At 38.9% G+C, this 18,396-nt stretch overlaps 1 protein-coding gene across 7 annotated transcripts in view; it reads right to left on the bottom strand.

The window, feature by feature from the left end:
- Positions 1–18,396, bottom strand: part of CNTNAP4 (contactin associated protein family member 4) — a 259,350-nt gene that overhangs the window by 83,740 nt on the left and 157,214 nt on the right. For 5 of the 7 annotated variants that reach the window (XM_060130067.1, XM_060130070.1, XM_060130073.1 and 2 more), the window contains exons 7-8: positions 18,054–18,197; positions 14,684–14,945 (exon numbers count right to left, since the gene is read on the bottom strand). In XM_060130067.1, the coding sequence (XP_059986050.1) occupies positions 14,684–14,945; positions 18,054–18,197 (406 nt within the window). The remainder of the gene's footprint in view (positions 1–14,683; positions 14,946–18,053; positions 18,198–18,396) is intronic. The other 2 variants (XM_060130069.1, XM_060130072.1) reach the window with 1 other exon arrangement.

The following is an 18,396-nucleotide window of genomic DNA, read 5'->3' as shown; positions in this document are numbered from 1 at the left end:
GTGGAAATAGTGCATGATTATCTTCCTTTCTTGGGGCCCCAACAGAGAGAACAAAATTCTAACTCAACTTTGGACAATCCTGAATGGTTAAAATCTTTCAGTGGTTCAAATCTTATTTGGCATGGGCTAATTTTCAGCTTCCACCATGTAATTTACCTTTTAAAAGGAGGGATTTGGGAAGAGCACAGATATTTTCCAAAATTCTAGTTTATACCCAATAAACGATTTATCTGCTCTTTTACACTTTGCTGTAGTCATTTTTTGTGAGACTAGAATATTTAGCAAAGTATATGAAGTCAATCATTACAAAAATATTTGAAGAGATTATAATGCATGCTGAAAGCCTACTGGTATAATGCAAAGTTAAAAAATAAAGCAGCGTGGAAAACCAGATTTACACAGCTGATCATAATAACTTTCAGATTTCGTATTTGCAAGTTCAACCAGTTGCCATAATTTATTGGTAGCTTCCAAATGAATACTCAGGGCACTGGTGGGGTCAGGCACAGAAATGCACAGAGCAGAGAAAAATCTGAGTTGACTGACATGCATGCTTCTAGCTGAGGTCAAGTAAGGCAAAACTTCTTCTTTCAGCTCTCACATGTAAACCTGTCTTCACATTTTTGTGTTTTTTGTTGGTGACTTTGCTGTTTAAAAGGCCCCCTGGCACAGTGATGAAGGGCTGTCTAGTGTTCTTAAGTGCAAGAATGCTATGATTTGCCTTATGGAGAAAATAAATGTGATGGATAAACTTCATTCAGGCATGAGTTAGAGTGCTGTAGGCCACGAGTTCAATGTTGGTGAATCAATAATAAATACTAAATAACGTGTCTTCAAACACAATCATACATACAAGGTTCTGTTGATGGGTAGACAAAAATGTTGCCACCACAGGCTCACAGGAACCTAACCCTGTATTTCCCCTGGGAACAATGGTTTAGTATTTGCTAATTCCATGTTCACAGCAACTTCAGAGAACATAACTATTGCAAGTATTGAGAATCGACTCTATACATACAATTCTTATTATATTCCTAATTTTATATAAATATGGGAAAGGGCTGAAAGGAAATATCTCTACATATAAACAGTAATTTTTGCATAAAAGAAAACTGTGATTGTTTTTACTTCTCTTTATAATTTTTCTGTATTTTCCAAGTTTATATATATAATAAAAATTGCTATAATCAAAAATCAAGGTTTTCTTATCACCTATAGAAACAGTCACTAGTCCCTCCTAAGGCAGTCCCAGTGTCATGAATCCAGGAGATGGTGGAGCCTTTCCCTCTTAAAGGGAATTAAGTCTACAAAGGTTCTGTTTTGAATACTCAGCAGACAGGCGGAATCTAAGTCTCTCTATTGTAGGCAAACCAGTAAGGTTTACATCCACCGAATAGTCAACTCCGTATGATTTTGCAGATCAAATTACTGAGCAAAAATATAAGTACTCTATTAAATCTAAAAGTCATGGGCCTCTTTCCTGATATTATGTGCAATTTCTGTATTTCTCCACCTATTTTTCTTTTTCTTTTTTTGCTGTACGCAGGCCTCTCACTGTTGTGGCCTCTCCCGCTGCGGAGCACAAGCTCCGGACGTGCAGGCCCAGTGGCCATGGCTCACGGGCCCAGCCACTCCGCGGCATGTGGGATCTTCCTAGACCGGGGCACGAACCCGTGTCCCCTGCATTGGCAGGCGGACTCTCAACCACTGCGCCACCAGGAAAGCCCTCCAGCTATTTTTGACCACAAGCTTTCAGACAGAAAATGCATGGAAGCTCCATTAGATGCTGAAGCTCTTTGCCCTGTACGCATTTAGTGTAACACAAATTCCATCCTGGGCACCAAAGCTTATTTTTAAATTATATCCATGAAGCAAAAAAGATTTCCAAAGATCCAATTCTGATTTGGTTTGTGAAAGATAATGAGAAAGACCTAAAAACTGAAAAACGAAGAATGTAGGCTAGATACTTTTAGACACATTTTCTAAGAGTGGACTCTGAAATAGACGGCTGAAGAGAGTTATATAATCCCTGACGATATGAGACTGGACTAAAATAAATCAAATGTCCCACATTTGTCATCCTGTGCTTCCTTTAAGAGGATACATTTAGAGCGAAAATCCTTGTACTGAGTTTTGCGTCACACGGACGAACACTTCCCACCCTCCTCACCCCACCCTGCGTCTCCCACCATCTCTTCCTCAAAGCTCGGATGTGCCTGGGTACAAGGCTCTGCTTCTGTTATCTCATCTTAGGCTTTCCATCGGCCTGGGACGGTGCTCATCAAACTACCTGCGGTTATGGACATTTTCTTTTCTGATCTACTGCAGATTGACACTTTTATAAAATTCAATAAAAATGAATGACTGAAACATTAAAGAAAGAAGATACATAAAATGCAAGCCCACTGACCATATGCTTAGAAGGTGTGGCAATACCTCCTTGCTACAACGGTTTCTAGGAGACTACTCTCAATTTTTGTACTTATCTTGGTAATAAGTGTTTCAGTGAACCAGTATATTCCAAGGAGCACACTCTGAGTAGCAGTGCTCCAGGTAGCTGCTGGGTAGCTGCAGCAGGATAAAGTCAAAGGCTTGGGGACATCTTCTGTCAATACAGAAGCTAATTTAGATTAAGAACACAAGTCTGAACAAGTTAAGAACAAAAATCATAAATCTTGCCCTCAAAGTCCACCTCCTCAATTTGGGATGATTCGTCGTCTAAAGGAGGGAAGGGAGGGAGGGAGGGAGGGCAGGAGGGAGGGAGGGAGGGAGGAAGGAAGGTAAAGTAAAATAAAATAAAGTTATTAAAATAAAAAATAATTATTAAGAAAAAGAAAATTATTAAAAAAAAAAAAACGGACGGATAGAACCCTAGGACAAATGGTGGAAGCAAAGCTACACAGACAAGTCTGTCAGGACAGCCATTCTGCGATGTGACACAGTTAAATGCACCCATCTGCCCAGCTTGCGGGTTACGAAGTTGTGCTCTGTTTGCGGGGGAACTTCAGAAAGCTACTCTTGAGCCTCATTTGTAACAGACAGCGCTCGCCTATGATGAGGAGACTTTTATTACCTGTCACTGGGATTTATTGCTCAAATTAAATAATGAAAGACCCATTTAATTCATTTCACCTAACTCTACATAATAAAAAGGATAATTTTTAAATTGGATTCTATTTTTCTTTTAAATCTACAGCTCCTTCCACGTTAATGTCTGATGAGAAGTGAGCCCCTTTCCAAGGCCACATCATGGTGAAAGAGGGGAAGAAAAGGAGGAATTGCCGAATTTGTATTTTTTCTGATTCATGGTATAAGGTAACTAAATGCTAATTCTAGTACACGACTCCCACCACTCCCAACTTTCGAATGTAGGGGAAGGGATATGTTGTTGGTATAATAATAATAAAATAATAACAGTTTTAGTGACTATTATTCATAACAGGTACTGCGTGCTTTATATGCATCATGTCATTTAATCTGCAACATTACTACTGTTATTCTCATTTTAAATATGGAGAAAATAAACCTCAAGAGGAAAAACAAATCACCCAAGGAAGTATCCAGCTGGTGAGCGGATTCCAAACCCCACACTCTTCTCGGCCTGCACGACAGGTGGTCCCCTTATTGTTTTGCTCATGTTAAACAATTAACTATGAGAAAGAGAAAAGCAGCCCCTAAGAGCTAGGGGCCAGTGGCCTGGTACTCTCAGGGAGGCCTTGGTGGTGTGAGATGCTGGTGGGCGTCCGGAGCTAGGCCTTGGTGTTCTCCCACTGAGCATAACAAGCTCATAGAACATCAATATTAGACAAGGTCACTCTGTCACTACAACGAACTGGGACCAAAAAAGAACCCCCCAAAACAAACAAACCCCAAAAGTACTTTACAGACTGGTTTAAGCACAGACAAAAGCAAGGATACTGTGCAAACCACAAAAATACCAAGTCCTCTCCTGGCTAATACGAATAACAACTGACTTTTTAAATCAAATACAGATTTAGCCTTCTTTTATTCCTCCATCCTTCTAAATAATACTTACAAAGATACTTAACCAGTTACCCTCACCTCCTGGCAGCATTTAATCCCAAGCAATTTTCCATTTCCTTGAACCCCCCACGCAAAACAGCTAACTCAACCTATAATCCTATGACAAGTCATCCTTAACACCTTTGTAATGAGACTCTCCCATGGTTCCCCTGGGTGAGGGTTCTCCTTGTTGCCATAAGCAACAAACCCAAACTGTTTGATTGCAGGTATGATCACTGTGGTCTCTGGGTAGAAACCATTGACACCTCCAGCTGGAAGAACAGAAGAATAAATGGAAAGATTTGCAAGTGCAGGTGGCAGGAGAATGTGGGATCCTTTACAAGAACCTCCTCCCGCTCCCCTTCTTCTCCTTCTCCTCCTCTTTTCTTTTCTCTCTCTCTCTCCTTCTCACTTTTTGTCTCCCTCTCAGGCCCCAAAACACATAGACACACAAAATATAGGAGGAGGAAAAAGGTTTACCTCTGCTCCTTGTATATAATATCAGGGACCAGTCTTAAACTGCTACGGAAATATTGTGACACTCTAGCTACCATCACTCTTTCATAAGATTATAACAGGCATCCATGAAGTAGGATGTGTACAGGGGGAAGAAAAAAAAAAGCCTGCTATATAGGGTAGATGCTTTGCAAAGAAGCAAAAGGCAATCAGACAAAGGCCATTACTCAAGGAGCAACTGAAGGAATTTGCCTGTTCCAGGTAACTTTTAGTGCTCTGAAACTGTGCCAGACATTCCTATATTCACTAACTACAGCCACTAACCAGAATTAAAGATCCATGACACCAGATTGCTCTTGCCAAGAGGAAAATATGGAGGCCAATGCTGCCAATCACTTTAGGGGAAAGAGGGACTTGCAGGGAGCGATGGGGTTCTAAGGTGAAAAGCAGGAATATTCCAACAGTGAAAGGGAAGAAGGGGGAACTTGAAAAATGGCTTCTCCTGGGTGAGGCAAATCAAGACGGCAGTCCCATTGCCAGGGTCACAAGACTCATGAAGGCCTAGTAACTGAAACACGCAGAGGCATCTCATAGGTGGAGTCGAGACGGCATACTGGGAGAATGTGGAATTCGCGTCTCCTCACAACTAGGGTACCTACCAGGTACTGGTGGGGGACCACAGACACCTAAGGGAACGGGAGGAACCCCCAGTGACTGGGTAGGACGTGGGGTGTGGGGGTAGTGAAGGGGGAGGAGAAGTGGAGGTAGGATGAGATGGGCGCCCCTGAGGGCTGGCTGTGGGAGGGGAGGGGATCCCACACCCGAAAGGGGAAATTGGGGAACCACTGGGACGGCAGAGGATCAAAAGGGAGTATGGCCAGGTTTACCATGCCCACGTGGGCCCCTGGGAGACTGCTGAAGACCCAGGCCTGATCCTCTGCCCACAGAGGCCCCCTCCAGCTGTGCAGGTCCTGAGGGAGTGGGAGGAAGGCAAGGCGGAGTAAAAGTAAAGGCCGGACCTCCAGGACCGGCACCCCTGAGGGGCGGCTGGGGGAGGTTAGGAGCTCCTACACCAAGCGGTACCCACCCCCGTTAGGGGGGAGAACCTGGGAGAGAAGGTGGGGGAGGGGCGCAGAGAAACAGAAGGGAACGCGGCCAGTGCGTCCCCTGTCCACTTAGGCACCAGGAAGGCTGCTGGGCTCCCGGGCCTAGTCCTCTGTCCTCGGAGCCTCCCTCCTGCGCACAGAGCCCAAGCCCCGCCCCCACACCCCCACCCAGGGCCCCACCTCTACACTGGGAGACCCCGTCCAATGAACTGGGCCTAAACCCCAACCACACACCCTCACTCAGGGCCCTACCTCCAAACTCCGGAACCCCACACTCCAGAGGCCCTCCTTTGGATGTGCTGCCTCTCCCCCTCCCCAAGTCCTAAGCAGACACCCCACCCCATGCTTGAATGTCACCCAACCTAGGCCCCGCCCCCAAGGGACTTTTCCAGCTACCTAGGTCCTGAACCTAGGCCCCGCCCCATGCTCAAACGTCACTCCCCTAACCGCCTAGGACCCACCCCACCCTAAACCCCACCCCTGCCTAGAGTTCCACCCCCACCTAAACTCCACCCGCATAGCCAGGGCTTTTTCTTTCTTCTTTTTTCTGTTGTGGTTGTATTTTACCTTGTTGAAGTTGTTTCAATTATAGTTTTATTTTTCCTAATATATTTTTTATCTTTCTAATTTTATTTTCTATTTTATTCTTTGATATTGTACTGTTCCTTTCTTTCTTTCTTCTTTTTTTTTTAACTGCACCGTGAAGCTTGTGGGATCTTGGTTTCCAGGTCACAGGTCATGCCCAAGATCCTGTGGTGAGGGCTCCGAGTCCAAACCTCTGGACTAACGGAGAACCTCAGACCCCAGGGAATATTAATAGGAATGAGGCCTCCCGGAGGTCCTCATCTCAGCACCAAGACCTGACTCTATCCAACTGCCTGCAAACTCCAGTGCTGGACGTCTCAGGACAAACAACCAGTGAGACAGGAATACAGCACCACCCATCAAAAAAAAAAAGAAACAACAAAATATATGTTACAGATGAAGGAGCAAGGTAAAAACCTGCAAGACCAAATAAAGGAAGATAAAATAGGCAACCTACCTGTAAAATAATTCAGAGTTAGGATAGTAAAGATGATCCAAAATCTCGGAAACAGAATGGAGAAAATACAAGAAACATTTAACAAAGATCTAGAAGAACTAAAGAGCAAACAAACAGTGATGAACAACACAATTACTAGAATTAAAAATACTCTAGAAGGAATCAATAGCAGAATAACTGAGGCAGAAGAACGGATAAGTGAGCTGGAAGATAAAATGGTGGAAGTAACTGCCAGGGAGCAGAATAAAGAAAAAAGAATGAAAAGAACTGAGGACAGTCTCAGAGACCTCTGGGACAACATTACACGCACCAACATTCGAATTACAGGGCTCCCAGAAGAAGAAAGGAAAAGAAAGGGTCTGAGAAAATACTTGAAGAGATTATAGTCGAAAACTTCCCTAACATGGGAAAGGAAATAGTCAGTCAATTACAGGAAGCAAAAAGAGTACCATAAAGGATGAACCCAAAGAGAAACATGCTGAGACACATTAATCAAACTATCAAAAATTAAATACAAAGAAAAAAAATTAAAAGCAGCAAGGGAAAAGCAACAAATAACATACAAGGGAATCCCCATAAGGTTAACAGCTGATCTTTCAGCAGAAACTCTGCAAGCCAGAAAGGAGTGGCAGGACATATTTAAAGTGGGGAAAGGGAAAAACCTACAACCAAGATTACTCTACCCAGCAAGGATCTCATTCAGATTCGATGGAGAAATTAAAACCTTTACAGACAAGCAAAAGTTAGGAGAATTCAGCACCACCAAACCAGCTTTACAACAAATGCTAAAGGAACTTCTCTAGGCAGGAAACACAAGTGAAGGAAAAGACCTACAATAACGAACCCAAAACAATTACGAAAATGGTAATAGGAACATACATATCGATAATTACCTTAAATGTAAATGAATTAAATGCTCCAACCAAAAGACATAGACTGGATGAATGGATACAAAAACAAGACCCGTACATATGCTGTCTACAAGTGACCCACTTCAGACCTAGTGACACATACAGACTGAAAGTGAGGGGATGGAAAAAGATATTCCGCAAAAATGGAAATCAAAAGAAAGCTGGAGTAGCAATTCTCATATCAGACAAAACAGACTTTAAAATAAAGACTATTACAAGAGACAAAGAAGGATGCTACATAATGATCAAGGGATCGATCCAAGAAGAAGATATAACAATTTTAAATATTTATGCACCCAACATAGGAGCACCTCAATAAATAATGCAAATGCTAATAGCAATAAAAGGGGAAATCGACAGTAACACAACCATAGTAGGGGACTTTAACACCCCACTTTCACCAATGGACAGATCATCCAAAAGGAAAATAAATAAGGAAACACAAGTTTTAAATGATACATTAAACAAGATGGACTTAACTGATATTTATAGGACATTCCATCCAAAAATAACAGAATACACTGTCTTCTCAAGTGCTCATGGAACATTCTCCAGGAAAGACGATATCTTGGGTCACAAATCAAGCCTTGGTAAATTTAAGAACACTGAAATCGAATCAAGTATCCTTTCCAACCACAATGTTATGAGACTAGATATCAATTACAGGAAAAAAACTGTAAAAAATACAAACACATGGAGGCTAGACATTATGCTACTAAATAACCAAGAAGTCACTGAAGAACTCAAAGAGGAAATCAAAAAATGCCTAGAAAAAAACGACAATGAACACACGATGACCCAAAACCTATGGGATGCAGCAAAAGCAGTTCTAAGCAGGAAGTTTATAGAAATACAATCCTACCTCACAAAACAAGAAAAATCTCAAATAAACAACCTAACTTTACACCTAAAGCAATTAGAGAAAGAAGAACAAAAATAACCCAAATTTAGCAGAAGGAAAGAAATCATAAAGATCAGATCAGAAATAAATGAAAAAGAAATAAAGGAAAGAATAGTAAAGATCAGTAAAACTAAAAGTCAGTCCTTTGAAAAGTTAAACAAAATTGATAAACCATTAGCCAGACTCATCAAGAAAAAAAAGGGAGAAGACTCAATAGAACTAAATATGAAAAAGAAGTAACAACTGACCCTGCAGAAATACAAAGGATCATGAGAGATTACTACAAGCAACCATATGTCAATAAAATGGACAACCTGGAAGAAATGGACAAATTCTTAGAAAAGCACAACCTTCTGACAATGAACCAGGAAAAAATAGAAAATATAAACAGACCAATCACAAGCACTGAAATTGAAACTGTGATTAAAAATTTTCCAATGAACAAAAGCCCAGGACCAGATAGCTTCACAGGCAAATTCTATCAAACATTTACAGAAGCGCTAACACGTATCCTTCTCAAACTCTTCCAACATATAGCAGAGGGAGGAACACTCCTAAACTCATTCTACAAGGCCACCATCACCCTGATACCAAAACCAGACAAAGATGTCACAAAAAAAACTAAAGGCCAGTATCACTAATGGACATAGATGCAAAAATCCTCAGCAAAATACTAGCAAACAGAATCCAACAGCACATTAAAAGGATCATACACCATGATCAAGTGGGGTTTATCCCAGGAATGCAAGGATTCTTCAATATACGCAGATCAATCAATGTGATACAACATTTTAAAAAACTGAAGGATAAAAACCATATGATAATCTCAATAGATGCAGAAAAAGTTTTTGACAAAATTCAGTACTCATTTATGATGAAAACTCTCCAGAAAGTAGGCATAGAGGGAACTTACCTCAACATAAAAACGATCATATATGACAAACCCAGAGACAACATCATTCTCAATGGTGAAAAACTGAAACCATTTCCACTAAGATCAGGAACAAGACAAGGTTGCCCACTCTCACCACTATTATTCAACATAGTTTTGGAAGTTTTAGCCACAGCAATCAGCGAAGAAAAAGAAATAAACGGAATCCAAATCGGAAAAGAATTAAAACTGTCACTGTTTGCAGATGACATGATACTATACAAAGAGAATCCTAAAGATACTACCAGAAAACTACCAGAGCTAATCAATGAATTTGGTAAAGTAGCAGGATACAAAATTAATGCACAGAAATCTCTGGCATTCCTATACACTAATAATGAAAAATCTGAAAGAGAAATTAAGGAAATGCTCCCATTTATCATTGCATCAAAAAGAATAAAATATCTAGGAATAAACCTACCTAAGGAGACAAAAGACCTGTACACAGAAAACTATAAGACACTGATGAAAGAAATGAAAGATGATACCAACAGATGGAGAAATCTACCATGTTCTTGGATTGGAAGAATCAACATTGTGGAAATGACTATACTAGCCAAAGCAATCTACAGATTCAATGCAATCCCTATCAAACTACCAATGGCATTTTTCACAGAACTAGAACAAAAAATTTCACAATTCGTATAGAAACACAAAAGACCCCGAATAGGCATAGCATTCTTGAGAAAGAAAAACAGAGCTGGAGGAATCAGGCTCCTGGACTTCAGACTATACTACAAAGCTATAGTAATCAAGACAGTATGGTACTGGCACAGAAACAGAAATATAGATCAATGGAACAGGATAGAAAGCCCAGAGATAAATGCACGCACATATGATCACCTTATTTTTGATAATGGGGCAAGAATACACAGTGGAAAAAAGTCTCTTCAATAAATGGTGCTGGGAAAACTGGACAGCTACATGTAAAAGAATGAAATTAGAACACTCCCTAACACAATACACAAAAATAAACTCAAAATGGATTAAAGATCTAAATGTAAGGTCAGAAACTATCAAACTCTTAGAGGAAAACATAGGCAGAACACTCTATGACATAAATCACAGCAAGATCCTTTTTGACCAGCCTCCTAGAGAAATGGAAATAAAAACTAAAATAAACAAATCGGACCTAATGAAACTTAAAAGCCTTTGCATAGCAAAGGAAACCATAAACAATACAAAAAGACAACTCACAGAATGGGAGAAAATATTTGCAAATGAAGCAACTGACAAAGGATTAATCTCCAAAATTTATAAGCAGTTCATGCAGCTCAATAAAAAACACAAACAACCCAATCCAAAAATGGGCAGAAGACCTGAATAGACATTTCTCCAAAGAAGATATACAGATTGCCAACAAACACATGAAAGAATGCTCAACATCACTAATCATCAGAGAAATGCAAATCAAAACTACAATGAGGTATCACCTCACACTGGTCGGAATGGCCATCATCACAAATATCTACAAACAAATGCTGGAGAAGGTGTGGAGAAAAGGGAACCCTTTTGCACTGTTGGTGGGAATGTAAATTTATACAGCCACTATGGAGAACAGTATGGAGGTTCCTTAAAAAACTAAAAATAGAACTTCCATATGACCCAGCAATGCCACTACTGGGCATATACCCTGAGAAAACCATAATTCAAAAAGAGTCATTTACTACAATGTTCATTGCAGCACTATTTACAATAGCCAGGACATGGAAGCAACCTAAGTGTCCATCGACAGGTGAATGGATAAAGAAGATGTGGCACATATATACAATGGAATATTACTTACCCATAAAAAGAAATGAAATTGAGTTATTTGCAGTGAGGTGGATGGACCTAGAGTCTGTCATACAGAGTGAAGAAAGTCAGAAAGAGAAAAACAAATACCGTATGCTAACACATATATATGGGAAAAAAAAAAGGTTATGAAGAATCTCGGAGCAGGACAGGAATAAAGATGCAGACCTACTAGAGAATGGACTTGAGGACACGGGGAGGGGGAAGGGTAAGCTGGGACAAAGTGAGAGAGCGGCATGGACATATATACACTACCAAACGTAAAACAGATAGCTAGTGGGAAGCAGCCGCATAGCAGAGGGAGATCAGCTCGGTGCTTTGTGACCACCTAGAGGGGTGGGATAGGGAGGGTGGGAGGGAGACGCAAGAGGGAAGAGATATGGGAACATATGTATATGTATAGCTGATTCACTTTGTTATACAGCAGGAACTAATACACCACTGTAAAGTAATTATACTCCAATAAAGATGTTTAAAAAATAAATAAAACAAACAGAAAATAAATAAATGTTGTAGTTCTGGGAGGAGAATTTTCTATTTAACTTTAAGAAAAAAAAAAAGACCTAGTGGCAGGACAGGAATAAATATGCAGAAGTAGAGAATGGACTTGAGGACACGGGGAGGGGGAAAGGTAAGCTGGGACGAAGTGAGAGAGTGGCATGGACATATATACACTACCAAATGTAAAACAGATAGCTAGTGGGAAGCAGCCGCATAGCAGAGGGAGATCAGCTCGGTGCTTTGTGACCACCTAGAGGGGTGGGATAGGGAGGGTGGGAGGGAGACACAGGAGGGAAGGGATGTGGGCATATATGCTTATGTATAGGTGGTTCACTTTGTTATACAGCAGAAACTAACACACCATTGTAAAGCAATTACACTCCAATAAAGATGTTTAAAAAGAAACATCTCAAATACTGTAAGGCTGCATCTGCCAGTCCCTGCCCATGGGAGCAAGAAGCTTGTTTTCAGGCCTGATTTTCACCTTTAGGCAAAAGCAACAGCAGAAAACTAAAACTCATAGCAGCAATCTCAAATTTGACAATAAATAACTTGTTTTAAACGGGAAAATATAACCGTATTGTTCGTTAGGTTCTTGATCGGAATGATTTTTGCTTTGCCATCTATGAAGGTGACAGAGACTGACAACATTTTATGTCATGAGTGATTTTGTAGTGCTGCTAATATGTCTTATGATTTAGACTATTATAATATCCTTAATATTTCAAAAATGACTGAGGCTGGCATAGTATTTTTTTTTGTTTTTCGGTATGCGGGCCTCTCACTGCTGTGGCCTCTCCCGTTGCGGAGCACAGGCTCCGGACGCGCAGGCTCAGTGGCCATGGCTCACAGGCCCAGCCGCTCCGCGGCACGTGGGATCCTCCCGGACCAGGGCACGAACCCGTGTCCCCTGTATTGGCAGGCGGACTCTCAACCACTGCGCCACCAGGGAAGCCCTGGCATAGTATTTTTGAACCTTTCCAAATGACGATTTGTAAAACTACATCACATTAAAAATTTAGCCTGATAATTCAAACATCTGCACAATTCCATTCTTCCTCAACATAATATAAATTTTTATTCCATTGTAAAAAGCATAAAAACTCTATGCTTTGAAAACCTGTAAGATTAATAATTTATATCTCCAGTAGCAAAGAAAAATTGAGCCATCCTTATAGAATGGAATGATTTAGTATATGATACTCACCCACCAATAATAGGTCATCCATTCTCTTCCGAGTCATTATGATACAACCTGACAACTGATTTAATTATCGAACACTGTACCTGAGAAAGTCTTCTCCTATGAGAGAAACAAATGGACCCCTCACCCATACCATTTAAATAGCCCACCATCCAATGCAAAATGTACTTTCCTCACCGAAACTAGCAAAAATTAATACTTTAAAAGAAACTAGAAAGATGGGAATGGGGGAGTTGGTGTGTAAAGTCCTACCTGTGTTATCTGAAGTGTAACAATTTTAATATACTGACTTTCATATTTTGTCGAGGATCCTTGTTATTAGCTATGGGCACAGTCACACAAAGTCATATGATGTCATAATAGATTACAGTGTACACGGATTTAAACCTTAATTTTTAAAATCATTTGGGGTAGTCTAGATAGACTTACACCTAGTATTTTATTAAATTTGTATGCCTGTAAAGTGTTTAGAAATGAACTAGCTTCACGGGGCTCAGTACAATAACGCTGTACTGAAGCAGCTTCTTTAAGATGCTGAAAATTAGGCTGTGAATATAACCACCCCAGAGGTTGTCAAATAACATCACAATAAACTACACATTAATAGCAAGCTTACATTTTTAGCACCTCATTTTAGGGAGCCTATTAATTAGTAATATGACACTGATTATTTTATTTCCTTTTGTCAAGCCTGCAAATCTACCACATTTTGAGTATTGCATTAAAAAGCCACAGCACAGTACCTCTTAAAAATGATAATTGATATGGAAGTTTCAGTTCCCACATTTAAACTACAGCAATATATGAACAACAAAATAGATACACAAAGACTAGGCATATTCATTTGTATACCTGTGTTTCTTATATTTGGTTTCTGACTGTATTTTAACTTTTTTTCCTCTCCCAGTCATATTCTATTAATTTTGGTCATAGTTAATATAGATGAGTAGTACAATGGCATCTTTAAATTGTTTTTAAAGATCATTTATTAACTTGATGTCGCAATTTACCCCAATGTGACCTCTAGTTGCTTGGCTTGGGTATTATTCCATATATATGAGAATGTGATGGAGCTCCTTTGTCAAGAATTATATAATTTTAATGAAGAGACAAAAATATCCCTCACCCAAAGCACTGACCTAAATTAGACATCAATTTTCCAGACACTCATACAGTCTCTTTAATTATATTCTAGTCATTAAAATGGTACCATATTGCCTAGAAGTGCAGAAAATTCCATTTGGTTCCCAAATGAGAGACTTTACACAAATCTTCTCCCCAAATATATATATGCAACACCACACAAACTACAGCAACAAGTAAAGTTAATTTGACTAAATATTTAGGTTTTACATTCACACTAATATTGAGATACAGATATAGATTCCAGAAAGACCCCTCCCCATCTCTCAAAGACCAGATAAGACTAATAATTGTGTTACACAAGACTCATCTTCCACTGAAGATACCCAGCAAACTTGGGGTCCATTTCAAAGTCTGTCATATTTTTCCCAGAACACATTTCCTCAGGATATATTGATTTACCTGGACTGGGCGAGAGGGTCATGGAAGGAAATTTCTATTGCCCCACAACTATCATTTTGGTTAATAAGAACTGCTCATGTTGAAGACATATTTAAAAGAAAATCGGAATCGAGTTCCTCTAAGGAAGAGATAATCTTATTAACTCAAGTATTCATTTGTTAAACAAATATTAATTTTTGGGTTAAGCATAAAATTTTATGGAGAAGGGACAGAGAGATAAGGAAATCTTTCAAACGCATATACTTTGCCTGCAGGAATGCACTTATTACCTGCTGTGATGTCACTGGGTAATTTTCCTGGACGGTAGAGATTCACCTTAAGTCTTCCATCATTAAGAAAGAGGAGGAGACCTCCTGAAACCAGCTGAAGCTCACTGAATAGCAGTAGCCCCTCCTTATTCCAGGTTCGAAATTGAAAAGTGGCAGAAACTTCGTCCTCCCCGGAAGAGCCCAGCAGTGCTAAGTAACTCCTGGGGCTCAGAAAAGTCACAGGCACAGACTGTGGTTCTGAACAAGAAAACAACACATTTCCCTGAGAATAAAGTAAAAGAAAAAGCTTTAAGAATGACACTCACATCACCTTAGTGATAAAATCTGAAATACAGAGGCTGTTTATCAATCTCTAATTACCCCTGATTTAAAACAACAACAAAAATTGCTATCAACATGAATATTCAAATCCTTGCCATATGTCTTAAAGGTTCTTCAAATCCAGGGACACATGGTCAGGCAAATCTTTCCCTGCGTTTTCTGGGTGAAATTATTTCCTCCCCATCTCTCAGTTCACACAGGCATCTAACTCAATGCAATTGAATTCAATAAAAAATTTATTTAAAACAACTCTTTTTTATGTTTTACTTGGTTTTCTCTTCCCACTTATTTCACCCTTTTGCTGCCTTTGGCTTCTAACCCACCACTTAACATAACCAACATTAATGAGCTACTGGTTTTCCTTCCATGTTTTTTCATAATTCTCTCTGTTTCCATTGACATATACAAATACATATATACACATATATATGTATATACATGTTTAAGTTATGTGTTCACTTATATGTACATTCACGTACACCTAAATGTGTTTTGAATACATATACCTACACACTAGGCATCATTTGTTTTATTAAAATAGGAGCCATGTTTTATGCTGTTTACTGTATCATGATTTTATCATTAACAAATAACTTACGGAAATCCCTTTGAGTTATCTGGCAGAGGCCTAATTCCTACTTTTATTGATTGCATAATATTTTACTACGTGAATGTTCCAATTTTAGTCAACTGTTTCCTTGTTAATGTATATTCACTTTGTTTCCAGGTTTTGCCTCTCTGAACAATGCAAGAATAAAGAACTCTGCATGCTTCTCTATGTGCTGGTATTTGCAGTTCTGCAGAAGAGGGTTCTAAATAAAGAACTATTGTATCTACATGTTTTAATAAATATTTCCAGCTTCTTCTCTGCCCACCAAAAAAAGTCAAATTCTCCACATTTCCAACAGTAGTATACAAAGGTATGCTTTTCCTACATCCTTGACAAAGATATGCTTTTCCCCACATCCTTGACAGCAATAGGTATTACATACCTTTTAAATTTGCATAAGTTCAACAACAAAATACCAGAGTGATGTATCATTCTTATTTCTCTTGCATTTACCTAACAGTATATCTAAGCATTTTTCATGAGTTTGTTGCTCTTCTGGACTCGCTTTCCTCAGAACTGTCTGTTCATACCCTCTGCCTATTTTTCATTTTATTAGGTTTAACATTGCATAATACAGTGTAGTACTTACATTCTTTTTTGAACCATTTTTGTCTTTTTCTTATCATTATGTGCTTGTCATCAGATTTACATGTATTATTTCTTATCTAATGGTTTTTAGGTAGATCTTCAAGATACATTAGAATTGCATGAATTTTCATTAAAATATTGCACATGAAGGATTATTTTGCGATTAGAGTTAAATACATATTTAAGGATTTAAAAAAAAACGTAAAGGTCCGAACTATTTAGAAATAATTAGAATGTTCCTTAACAGGCTTCAGAAATCAAGATAAATGTTTTTATTTTACCCGAAAATAATCTTCAACAAATTTTCTAAATATAGATTTGAAAAGTCAATGAAATCACTTTATTTAGAAGAATACACATTGGAATTAAACTACTAGCCTTGGTTAAACAAAAACATTTGGCTATACTGTGATTCTGTTAAAAGTGAATTAGCTTTCACTGCAGACAAATACCTTGCCCCAGTGAATGAAGTAACAAAAGCAGAAGAGTGAAATAAAATGACCCATAATGTAAAGGCAATTATAAGACTAACAAACCTGGTAAAAATGGAAACATTTACCAGCTGCATTTGGACAGCTGTCTGCTACTCTACAAGCAGCAAATCCTCCTGGCAATGAAGAGTGGGTGCTAGCTGCACGAGCAGCTTCTGGAAACTCATTTTGCAATGAAACACTCACATCTATCTCTCTATAATATTTTTATTTTCCATTTAAATTCTTTTCCCTTTTTAAAAAAAACACTATTTAAAAATCTTGCTGGATGGTGTACTCATATAAATACTATCAATTCACACAGAGAATTAAGAATAAAATGTTTTGTAAGCAATAAATAATCCCATGATGTGGTTTGGGTTTTGCTGACACAACATGAGCTTACATTTACATATTCTGAATTTTGAACAATTAAAGAAATGTATTCAAATGGATAGATGTGTCTGCTTTTCTGTCATTAAGCTGGTTAAGCTAGAAACCACGTTTCACAGAATCTCTTTTCTTGTCTTGCTCTGGTTAAAAGTTAGCCAAAAAGGGAGCTTGCATGATATGAGTCAGAAGTGAAAGGCTGGTCGTTTTCCCCCCAAAGGTTTTCTGTGTGTGATAAAGCCCAGTGAGGGAGGATCACAGAGGGGCTGGTTTATTCCAGCTTGTCCTGGCTTTCACTCTGCTCCATCTCTTCCTCCAGACAGCTGGGCTCCACTTTCCAGCGTCTCTGATGATTGTTAAGCTCCAAGTCCTAAAATAGACCCTTGTTCCTAAACTCACAGTGGTGCTGCTTCCCTGACTGAACCCTGACCGATAACAGTTGTATTTAAATTCTGCTGCATTTCCATAGAATTAGAGTATAATGCAGCCTGACCAGCACTGCTCTTGGGACAGACTGGCAGATGCAATCTTGTAAAAGTCTATTAGTTTCTTTTATTGGTTATAAATGACCATGGCAAAATACAAATTTTTCAAATGCTTCTCTAATATAGATGGATGTTATCTGACTCCAGGAACTTGGTATGCTTCCTCAGAGAGTGTGTCAGGGAGTATCTTATAAAGGAAATTACAGAGTAAGAGAAATTAGTCTCCTGGGAGTAATAATATCACAACAAAATAAATTATCAGTTGCACCAAAAAAAAGGCCTGCTTTACTTCATATAAATATAAAACAATCATGCCCTATGAATTTTAAATTTTTAACATAGAATTCATCCCTTACATGCATATTGCCAAGCAGAGAAATGTTTTTAAGGAACAAGAGTAAAGTCTAAAACATCACATCAAGTGGGAATTCAAAATGAAGCAATTGTTTTGTGTGGAAAAGCCACGCAGTTTTCCTCATTTGTTCACATGAAGACTCAGGTCTTACCATAATGATGATCTGTGGGTTCTGTTGCTTGGCCAAATCAATAACATCCACTCCATTATAATAGAGATTTTCTAAACACCCATGAAAATGTTTATGGGGGAATGACGCTGATTTTCCAGGTGCTGGAATCCCTCCAAAGCTGATCTTAGAAAGAAAAATGGCATCAATAATATTGTTTAGTGATTTTTTGATAATCTGCTTAAATAATTACGATTAGCAACTATAGCTGTAATCATCACAGATAGACCGATTTTTCAGTACCCTACACTGCCATATTGTTAATTTCAAATGGAGATTAAAAAAAATTAAGATGCATATCTTGAAACAAATTTATATGCATTCA

This window comes from Lagenorhynchus albirostris, chromosome 19 (genome assembly GCF_949774975.1).
Source record: "Lagenorhynchus albirostris chromosome 19, mLagAlb1.1, whole genome shotgun sequence".
Taxonomy (NCBI): Eukaryota; Metazoa; Chordata; class Mammalia; order Artiodactyla; family Delphinidae; genus Lagenorhynchus; species Lagenorhynchus albirostris.
This window is presented reverse-complemented; position numbering and strand designations above follow the sequence as displayed.